The sequence below is a fragment of the Mesitornis unicolor genome, unplaced genomic scaffold (assembly GCF_000695765.1).
Source record: "Mesitornis unicolor isolate BGI_N332 unplaced genomic scaffold, ASM69576v1 scaffold10590, whole genome shotgun sequence".
Classification (NCBI taxonomy): Eukaryota; Metazoa; Chordata; class Aves; order Mesitornithiformes; family Mesitornithidae; genus Mesitornis; species Mesitornis unicolor.
This window is the reverse complement of record NW_010156264.1, coordinates 5,539-17,284: the sequence shown is the minus strand read 5'-3', so window position 1 is coordinate 17,284 and position 11,746 is coordinate 5,539. Positions and strand designations below refer to the sequence as shown.

Sequence of the window (11,746 nt, the reverse complement as noted above, 5' to 3'; positions counted from 1 at the left end):
CCCTAACGTTCTATGATTCTGTGATTCTGTAAAGTACTTTCTTCCTACTTGTCCCTACAAAGATGAAGAGGTCATGAAAGTGCATGAAAGTGCACTTGGTGCAAAGTGCTCCAATCTTGTATTAGACATTTTACGTTTGCCTGATCTTGCAATAAAGATAACAGCATACAACAAACCAGAGAGGTTGGACTGGATGATCTTTAATGGTTCCTTCCAACCCAATACATTCTATGATTCTATCTAGTTAAAAGAACTACCAAGTCATATATTTACATACCAGCAGCTGGTATCTTTTAAGCATCATAACTTGGTTCAATGCAATGCAAAAGTGCAGATCCATAATGCAATGTGGGATTTTTAAAATAAAATAAATAATTAAAGCAGATGTAAACTTTAATACTTTTACTTACTGCTTCTCTCTTTAGGTTAATATTCATTTCTTCCATATTGGTATCTGCATGTCCATGCACAGAGCGACCATGGATATAATAACCAAAGCAGCTGTGTGACAAGAGAAACACTGAAATCTAAAAGAAATAGGGGAAGAAAATAATGCTTGAATTAAACATTATCATTTTATTTTGAACTTTTGAATTAACAGTGGAAATTAGCAAGACCAGCCCTTCTACAAGAACAAAGCAGGTAGGTAACAAAATAAATATGGCAGAAGAATATTTAATAACTCTTTTACTGATTATTTTTATCCACATTTAACTAGAAACATACACTAACTTTGAGTTTAGTTTATAAATGGCAAGGATCACTACTTAATGCCACAGAGCCAAAAATTAAAGCAAAGTTATTAGCTTTTATTTTGACTCAAGCATTATTTCTCTTGTACATAATACATATGCATGATTCTAGTTTAGTTCCTAGGAGACTGTATTTAATAGAAATTCATTCAGTATGATATAATGCTTATATATCACATAAACCCCCAAATTAACTATCTACAACCCATGCACTACATGGGTGTTTCACAGAAGTGGAATAACCAAGGCTGGAAATGCTGAAAAAAGGAGTTAATCTCTGTATTTTTAAAAGGTTCTGGACAAATGAGCTAATCCACTCTATTCTGACTGCACTCTTCTTTGGTTAGAAAGGAAATCCTGCAGTAAAAAGCTTCAAGACTCACATTTAAACTAGAGAAAGGGAAGTAGTTCAGATGTAAGTAAGTGAAAATGTATGAAGAAGGTGATAACTGTCCAAGAGGGACAACCATGACGTTCAGTGGTTAAAGGAAACCACAAGATAGAAGCAGAAACTGAACACAGACATTAAATAAAAGCAAGACAGCTGTGTCTGTAAGACAAAAGTACTAAAATGCAAACCAGTAGACAGAACGGCAGCAAATGGTTCCACACCTAATATTTCATAACTTATTACTTTTTAATTCTGTATGAGCATATGTAATCAATTTAACTTCAAAAACCAACCAAAAAATCCCACATCTAGAAGAACGTATCGATACACTATACAAATGAGACAAAGAAATACTTACATTGCTCATGCAACACAAATCAACAAATTGGCTTATCTTATCTTCAACAAATCTTTCATAAATCACAGAAAAAAATATAATCTGAAACAAATCAACCATATTTTCTTTTATTAGTTTATCATATTTGACTTTATTAAGCAATTTACTTCACAGTTTAACACCCACAAATTACAGACTTCTGCAGTGGCCACCATTGTATTGGACCCTATGAAATGAGATTGACATCTTTCCTCTAAGAAGTAAAGTTGTAACAATAACCATCTTTTCATTTTGAATCTGGAGATCCTTCAAAGTTGTTTAAAAAATACCAAAGGAGTTGCATAAATTCACATCTTTGAGGATATGAATTTTCCTACAAAGGAAAATGTCTCATACTTCAAAAGATTCATTTTGAGTTAGTGCTAAAGCACCTAAAAGTCTAGATCAAGCAAAACAATTAAGAATGTACTGAATGCTATGATAGGTAGCATGGATGGCCTACTGATGCATTCTGATTTCCAAGAACTAGCCTGAAAATGATCATTCAGTTATGTGTTTGACATACCTGTAAGAAGGCAATGGCCAGCCAGAGTGCAGCAGACATACCAAATCTTAAAATGCGGCTCCAAGGAGCTATGTAACTCTCACTGCTTCTTGTAAGACTGGAAGAAGAATCCATTAAAGCCAGGTTTGAAAATCCCACCACCTGAAGAGATAAAAATTCATTATAATAACATGAGGCAATGAATAGTATTAATTATGACCCTATTGTTTCATCATAACAGAAAGAAACAAGAAAAAATTAGGAAAAATGGACCTGGGAATAGTAGCATGTTTACTATGGTAGAGCCCAATTGTGTGATGCAGTGTTATTACTGAGAAACATAATTAAAAACATAAACTGTACGTATATGTGTTGATACATAAATTCAAAAACATATGCAGCTAAATCTCAGTAAAAGACAACATTTTTACTGAAAAAGTCCAAAAGATTCCGCTATTAGACTGCATAGGAATATTACTTCTGCCAAATTTCAGCTTTTTGGTCCTGCATATTCCAGAGTTAAAACAATTTTTTTACCTGTTTTGCAACTGTAAGAAACTGATTTTTTTGTTTTTATTTTAGAGGAATACACTTTTTTCCACTGTCTTTATGGCTGAATCTATTTTAAACAGTCTACAGAAAGTTTCCAATTAAAAAAACATGAGAGAAACACTACGTCTTGAAACACTGAAGAGATGAAAAATTTGTGAAAATAATTCAGAACTGAATCTGCACCAGAAACACATTTGTGGTGGGTTGACCGCCACCACAGTGAGATGGAGAAAACTTCTGGATCAAGATAAAGACAGTTTAATAAGCAAAGAAAAGGCAAGATGAAACAAACCTCCACGACACTTGATGCAAAGACAATCACTACCTACCTCCCATGAGGAGATCAATGCTAAGCCAGTCCCCAGAAAACCTTCCCCTTCATTTTTACTGCTGAGCATGATGGTACAGAACACCCCTTTGCTCAGCTGGAGTCAGCTGTCCTGGCTGCATTCCCCTCCCATCTACTTGCACAGCTCCTACCTGCTCACTGGGGACCTTGATGCTGTGCAAGCACTGTTCAGCAATAGCCAAAACATTGGTGTGTCATCAGCCCTGCTTTAGCCATGAATCCAAATCACAGCACCCTATGGGCTGCTATGAAGAAAATTAACTCCATCCCAGTCAGAACCATTACAATACTGTAAAGCTCTGTTTTCCTGCCAGAGTGCTACCTGCACTAGCCATGTTGTCAGCATTGCCACAGCGACCAATGCCAACCAGTGGCTGCTTTGGTACCTAACATGAAGCCCGAGGTGAAGGAGACTTTTTGTTCTATGCTTTCCAATTTCATAGAATCATAGAATGTATTGGGTTGGAGGGGACCTTTAAAGATCATCCGGACCAACCCCCCTGCAGTGAGCAAGGACAATGTCACTAGATCAGATTGCTCAGAGCCCCATCAAGCCTGACCTTGAACATGTCCAGGGATGGGGCCTCCACCACCTCTCTGGGTAGCCTGTTCCAGTGTTCTATCACCCTCATAATGAAGAACTTTTTCCTAATATCCAACCTAAATCTACCCTCTTCTAGTTTAAAACCATTACCCCTTGTCCTATTGCTGTCCTGGAGCCTTCTCTTCTCCAGGCTGAACAACCTCAGCTCTCTCAGCCTATCTTTGTAGGAGAGGTGCTTTAGCCCTTTGATCAACTTTATGGCCCTCCTCTGGACCTGCTCCAGCACTTCAATGTCCTTTTTGTGTTGGGGACTCCAAAGCTGGATGCAGTACTCCAGGTGAGGTCTCACCAGAGCAGAGCAGGAGGGCAGAATCACCTCCCTCAATCTGCTGGCCACACTTCTTTTGATGCAGCCCAGGATGCGGTTTGGCCTTCTGGGCTGCAGAAGCACATTGGTGGCTCATGTTCAGCTTCTCATCCACCAGTACCCCCAAGTCCTTTTCCTCAGGGCTGCTTTCCAGCACATCATCTCCTAGCTTGCATTGGTAACAAGGATTGTTCCGACCCAGGTGCAGGACCCTGCACTTGGCCTCGTTGAACCTCCTGAGGTTCACCTGGTTCCACTTCTCCAGCTTGTCCAGGTCCCTCTGGATGGCATCCCTTCCCTCTGGCATTTCCTCCAACTATTACGTTTCCTGCCTTGTTTTCTACTACTGTACAGCCTGTCACCATGATTAATGAGAACTGAACAGTCACTTTATCGAAATTGCTAACCCAAGAAGACAGATTCAGAGCATTACAGAATTTCCCCCTTGTAGTGAGCAGCAGATTGCCATATCTACCTCATGCAGGGAAACTACATTCCAAACTCCAGGATGACAATGAAAGTTATATTATTTGAGTTTTTCACAAACACCAATTTTAGCCTATTTAGGTCTCTTTCATGATACCTAATACCATTATCTCCACCATCAGTGACAAGAAAGGGATTCTCCAGATGGAATTTCATAGCAGGAGTTATAAAGCAAGATTTTAAACCCTCTCTATTGAGAGCAGCCTCTCTCTTCTAGCACCAGGAGCCTAAGAATAGTAACCTGAGGAGATGAGTTAGTTTTGGGAATACATGCTCTCTTTTCTCCCATTCCTTCCTTGCAACATGGCACCTAAGTTGGTCCTGGGGTGTATTGACCAACAGCAAAGATACTGATGTAGTGAAAGAGTAAAGTCTGGTGTTTCTGACTGTATTTAATTTAAAAGAAAAATAGGAAACTTAAAAACAGAAGTATAAAAATGAATAAAAATACTAAAAATATGTAAAAGAACCTCACATAAAGAACTATATGCTGCACGCTTTAAGAATACTTCCTAAAATAAAAGTACTTGCCAAACTACAGAAGAAACAGACCAAAATGTTTCTGAAAAACTAAAGCACAATTTCTGACATATCCTTAAGCTGTAACTGAAGGCATACTGCCTTATGCTATACCATCAGGAACAGAACTGGCACTTTCCATTTCCTGCTTTATAAAAGGTCACTATAGCGAATTAGCAGGAGGGAAGCTCAGTTGAGATAAAAATGATACCAGAAATAAAGCTGTAGACTGTGGCAGCAGGGAGTCAGTAGGCAAATGAACAATTGAGTGTGTAGAGAGATTTATCAGTCTCTTAAGCCATTTAGGGTAACTCATTACCTTAAAAAAACCTGAACAAAACTAAGAAAGGTCTCTAAGGTAATGAAAGGTTGGTTTTGTTTGTTTGGAGTTTTTTATTAAGTCTTCCTTAATGAAATACTGCAATGACCTGTACATACATATATATAAATTTAAAAATGTATTAAAATAATTATTTTACTAAGTTCCATGTTTTCAAGTAAACTTGAAGGTCAACCACTATTACCACAAAGAATGCAAGAACTAAAAACCAGACCCTTATGTTATGTTAAAAACCAGACCCTCTGATTGTGAATCATAAAAAATAACAACAATAAAAATAATAATTGTAGTAATAATACCTCCAGAAAAAAAAGAACTGCAAGCACTTGAAAGAAGGGATTTATCTTCCTCACTGTCTGAATTTCATTCCATTCATTTGCTATAAAATATGTCCTCCATATGCTCACAGGTGCAGCAGCACTTCTAATAACACCTTCACCTAAAAATAATACATACAATAAAGCTCTGAAATTTAATAGTTGAGAGTAATAGCTGAATTTAACCAAAGCTGTTTATACAAACAAGCATAGTTTGAATTACCTTCAACCGCTTTAAGAACTTTGCCCTTAGGTCTTTCCCAGTCAATAAAGAAAATATCAATAGAAAGTTGTGAAACCAGCAACTGTAAGAATTGCAGAGCCTAAGAAAGAAAAAGGAGAAATACAAGAAGTAAGGACAGCAACAGCATATAGACAAAGATGAAGAAGCAGTCATTGCACATGTCATTCATAAACATAACAAGTCACATACTTGACTATACTTTAGACTGCAACGTTGTTACCAACTTTTGAAACATCTTTTTTTTTTTAAAATTTAAAAGCTTGGAATAGTGGTAAGTCATGTGATGATGTCCAAAATGATGAAAAAATAATTATGGCAAAGTAACAAATACTAAAAAAAGACTAAGTATTTTCCCATAAAATATTAACCTGTATTATGAATTCCAATTCAATATAATACTCATAAGTAATAAAATACTTGTATGTCACATGAAGACAATACTGATCTCTGAATTCTACAAGTATTTGAACATAATACTTTTAATCTGTTTTCTTTTTCATCAGGAACTGACAGCACTTATATTCCGCTTTAAAATAAAGCACTTGCTTTCTTGATATGCTCTTATTTCATGTGGGCTTCTTTACACCATTATCCTTGAAAGAATAATTTTCCATAGATCACCTTACTCAGACATTTATTACCCTATAAAGACTCCACAAAATAAATTAATATGGAAAATGACTTACTTTTTAGAATAAAATAATTGTCTATACACTAATACAATGAACTGTACAAGATATTTAAAAACAAGCCAACTGAAAATACACATAAGCCTATGCTGAAATGTTTTTTAATGCCTGGGGAAAATATTTACCTTTAAACTAAACGCACATGCTATGTATGTAACAAAATCTTCTTCTTGAGATGGAAGTGGTAAAAGGACAGAGACAAACTGCTGAGCCTACAATGGAGAAGTTACATTGAAATAGTATGGATGGCATATGTAACAACATAGTAAGTGCTTAAGAGCAAATAACTTTTTGCAGAAAAAGTTCAATACTGAATGTGCAAACATTTTGAATTTGTAAAATATTTTAAGTGACTATTAAGCAGACTGCAAGTACAATGACTTCTAAGGGAAAGAAACAAGTGAATACAAAAATTTAATCACACAAAACAGATTATATAGAACTTGCCTCAATAGTGTGACCAGAAAGGCAAAAAGCAAAAAAAAAAAGAAAGAAAAAAGAAAGAAAATGAATTCTTTTGGTGTAAAAATATATGCAATATTAATAGATTTTCTTAACATCCAAATCTGAAAAAACACTTACTTTGAAGAACACAAGCCAATAAATCCCGGTGCCCACTGTGATGATAAAGAAAACATTGGCAAGGTCTCCAGCATAAAACAGTAAGAACTTCAGAACTGTCTGTAATTATAAAAACACACCGTAGAGATCTGTAAAACTAAGTAATGCATATGTACATTCATATAAAATGTTATGCAGCTCACACTACAGGAAACTAAAAAGTAGCCTTGGCAAAAATTTTTCTACTGTGGTCATATATTTATGGTATATTCAGTATCTGAAACTCAGACAGAGTTCAAAGAAGAATCAACCTGAAAATTAAGTCTGCTCAAGTGATCAGAGTAGCTCTGTGAATACCTTTACTTTTAGTAAAAGTATTTCCTAAATGACAACATCAGAATACAAAGAAAAGCAAAAAACCCTACTTCCTCAAATGAACCTAACTCCAGGTCAAAGTTCTATGCAGCTATGCCAGAAATTACTTCAGTTACCTTAAGAAACAGCATAGTTCTATCACAAGGGATGATAGCAAAGGCCTCATTAAAGAGAGGAAGATGTGTCCTTTTTTAAGTTGTCATTCGTTTATACCTGCAAGTCGACTATAGAGCTTCCTGTGCGCCTCTTCCAGCCTGCAGTCTTGAGAAGGGACCATAACACTGCGAGCCCACCCAACACACCCAATGTGATCTGGAGAGAATGAAAAATTATTTGCAGTTATTTTTAAAAAACACAAAATAAAGTAAATCATTGTATCGGCAAATTAAAGGGAAATTCAACTTACATCAGTCTGAATCTGAGCCTCTGACTGATCCATCTCATAATTGACTGAGAAGGAAATCTGAATATTAAGATAAAAAACAAAACAGTAAATATGCATACAAATTTTGAAATGCTACAACTCTTATAGACAGTGGTAACTGTCACACTTTTGGTTGGTGGGAACTCCCATCTAGGGCTACTGCTCAAGTACAACATATCTCTTCTTTTACTGTATACACTTGACCTGTTGTGTATCGGTGCCAGGCTTAGCATATGCTCTGCTATGCTTCGTGCAGATTTTACCAACAGTAGTGCTGGAGATGGATGTCTGCTATCTGCAAGTTACTAGCTGTAGCTACTTATAATCCTTTATAAATCTGCATAATTTCTTTCCTTCTGTAAGGAGACACCAAAAGTTTGATACTTTCCCTTTTATCAGTGTTGATTAAAAGTAATTTTAATGTAATTACATCAATATGCAAAATTATAAAGTAAGCTCTTAACATACCTTCAACACCAGTGGTTTTTCCAGCTTGAATGAAATTAAAATTGGCATGCAGCATCAAAATGCTCCCTCTGGCTTAAATAACTATCTAACCTAAGACCTATTTTGACTTTTGTCTGAAAGATTTGTACAAGAAAAAATGTTTATCTTGGTTTTATAACATTCTGGCCTGAGTCTGTCACTGCAAGGGTAAAGTTAACGCAAGTATGATAATGAATAGTATTTTCAGTTCAGTTTAAAGAAAAGGACAAAACTACCCTAAACCAATCCTTCCCCCTCACCTTGGCTTCCCAAAACACTTCTCCCTGTTGGAGTTCATTCTATCACCTCACTTGGACTTAAATCTAAATATGCTCAGTTAGTAGAAGCTCAGTGTTTATAGAACTTGGAATGAAATTCAATGTATCTTTTTACTTGCATAAAATTTGTTAAATGCAAGAAGACATCTAAAATTGACAACACTTATGTACATCACATGTACAGGTGAAACAGTATAACAGAAAATAGAGGAACTGAAAACAATTGTTCCTGCCATCGCCATTTGAACTATTTTCTAAAAAGAGTGCTGTTTCTGTGGTTAAAGACAGACATCACTTAGGCAGGGGAGAAGTGTCTGACTAATTTTTTTATCTTTATAATTCTATCTCTTCTTTTCTTTCATGCAGCTAGTATGAAACACAAGGAATAGTTTTAGCACCAGAAATTTCTAGCTAGATATTTACCTGTACTGGAAACCTGAACTCTTGAAGGTTGATAAGCAGAAAATGCTTTTTTTTTTTTTAATATCAGAATGATTATTTTACTATAATAAGCTCAACATTTTCTCTTTTTAAAGCAGTGTGATGTAACAAACAAACAAGGCAAAACAAGAATGGAACATCTGAGCTGCTGCCCATCATGGCAGGCAAAAAGGCAAGTATGAAATGCTGCTTTTGCATCTGCTACAGCAGAATTCAGTGCCTTTCAGTAGAGAAAGATCCCCCAGACTGACCTTCAACCCCTCTGGCTACAGATTTTTGGATTATTTTACTTTAAATTCTTAGAGATGTGCTGTAAAATAATGCAGAGCAGACAAAACACTAAAGGATGCTTTAAATATATTACTGATATTTTAACTTAAAATACAGGTGACCTGAAATGTCTGTGTCATAAAAAGCTCCTCTTAATGCACTGCTTTAAATAAAAAAATATTCAATTTCTTGCATAAATTGCTGCTTTCAGTTGATTGCATGAAGAGTACTTTTCCTGTCATTTTCTGTGCATATAATTTTATTTGAACTGTTGCCTACTTTAGCATTATACAACCAACTGTAAATTTATAAGTATTTTAAGTTAAAAAAGACTCCAGATAAACTGTGAAGAAAATACTTTTAACTGCTTTGTCTTAAAAGCTTTAATTTTAGTAAAAATTTGCAACTTTAAAACTGAGCAGAACTAGAAACTGCTTGTTAGATTTTTGTAACCCCCCCAAAAATGTTCACTCAACTGGAATTCCAACAGAACTAAAAAAGTATGGTTAACAAATCAATTCAATTAAGATAGCACAAAGATCTCACCATCACACTCTGGGTTTCAGGATTTTGGATAAGCACATCTGTGTAAGCAACAGTAACCAGAGGAGGGTAGATAGTACCTTTCTGAGTATGGGAGACCAGACGAATACTGCAAAAACACAGAGTACTATTTTTAATACAGAAAATGGATGAGTTGCTTGGGAAGCATTCACTTAAACTTGTACTAATAAGAAAACACTAAATGAACAGAACAACCTGATCAATAAAATCTGAGTTTCAAACCCAATGACATGGCACTTCACACTTTAAAAGTAACTGGACTGTACAAAGGCATGTACACAAATATATAAAGAAGATGGGAAGGGTTGTTTATTTGTAAGAAAATACCTGAATCAATCTTTACCTATTGCTCACATTACGATAGCTGCAATTGAACCAAAAGGTAACTTTTCTCAAAACTTTAGAGTGACCTTTTCTATGTGTACTTTGAATTTCTGGCATTACCATTTTTTCAAAGCAGCTTCATGAGGGGGTTCTCCACAGATATAAGCGCTATTCCTTAATTTTTGAAATAATGTAATATGTAATTCTCAGCAAGTGGAGTTAGTATATTAAATTAATCTTCAAGATGATTACTTGTATGGATCAGTACTCAGTGCTACCCAGAAATCTTTTCAACTACTAAGTTGTGAAGAAGAGCTGAAGGAAAAGAGAGATCTCAATTTTTAGACAGTCATCTCAGAGAAAGTGATTACATAAAGAAGGAGAAAAAAGGGTTCTTCCAAAACATATTCCAGCTGAGATTAACCCTAACAGGTAGTCTCACAATTTCAGTTAAATGACTACAATTTTTAAAAATACTGCAAAAAAAGACCATGGAGTATGAAATAGCATCCTTCTATAGTCAGCAACACACACATAAAAAAAAAATTGACAAGAGGAGTATTTTAGGTCTTTCCAGATGAACGAATGCCTGCTAACTTGCATTATGCATACACAGTCTGATCCACCATACGTGGAAAGTAACTGCAGTAATTTTAACCCCCACAAGTGAATGCTATGTTTTCTCAGTCACTCATCGGAACAACTTATGGAAACTCCTGGTATTTCAAAGTATACAATGGAAAAAGCAGCACAGGACTTATTAGAAACAAAATAATAAGATAACTTTAATAAAGACAATAAAATGCAGACTGTACAAAATTAGCTTTATTTACTATGTACTATATATCATAAGCAATTAATCACCTTATTGTTATTTTGCTAGCAATCCGAATTACTCTTGGTAGTTTTCCCAAATCATCTTCTTTCCCACTTAGCGCATCCACCAAAAATAATCGACGAGTCAAAAGCCAGTTGTTCATATTACTGCCTTCAAAAAAACATGACAGCTATATATTATTTAAAAACCTAATTCAACAAAGAGAATGAAATCTACTAGACGTGATACATATAACTGTATAATACATAGAACTGTTTTTGGGATGTAAAATTATTTATTTTCAACTTTAAAAAATACATAATGAAACTAATTACTTTATTTGTGCATATTATTGATTGAGCTGGTGTATGCAACCAAAGCTTGCACTTAACACTATCAGAACTTGCCCACAAAATATTAAATTCTTAAAACAGCAACAAGTTATGGTGTGTTGTGGTATCTTTAAAAACAAACCAGCAACAGTAATTAATACAAATTCTTTCTATTTGAAGTTATTCAAATTATTTAAATTTACAAAAACATTACTATGAGAGTCTTACCTTGATTAACAAACATTTCACTGTATTGAAGATTCAAGTTTAAAACTGGCACAGCCCAAAGATATTGTTGTCCATTGTTACCATTATATTCAAGGAATAGGTCATAAAAGATTGGATTAGCAAAATCCAATAAAATCTTGGAAACTGAAATTTGGCACTACAAATAAAAAATGTTAAAAAAAAGGATCACTTAAGCTATTTAATGATTTTATCAA

General features: G+C 35.0%; 1 protein-coding gene across 1 annotated transcript in view; it reads right to left on the bottom strand.

Annotated features, from left to right (window-relative positions):
* Positions 1-410: 410 nt before the first annotated feature.
* The window catches only part of TMEM67 (transmembrane protein 67), a gene marked incomplete at both ends in the record, with an annotated part of 15,986 nt that continues 4,650 nt past the window's right edge, over positions 411-11,746 (bottom strand). The window contains 12 exon segments of the mRNA XM_010186342.1: positions 411-527; positions 1,502-1,582; positions 2,046-2,186; positions 5,481-5,620; positions 5,722-5,821; positions 6,557-6,643; positions 7,014-7,112; positions 7,581-7,679; positions 7,774-7,830; positions 9,813-9,918; positions 11,019-11,142; positions 11,532-11,688. Coding sequence (XP_010184644.1) covers positions 411-527; positions 1,502-1,582; positions 2,046-2,186; positions 5,481-5,620; positions 5,722-5,821; positions 6,557-6,643; positions 7,014-7,112; positions 7,581-7,679; positions 7,774-7,830; positions 9,813-9,918; positions 11,019-11,142; positions 11,532-11,688 — 1,308 coding nt within the window.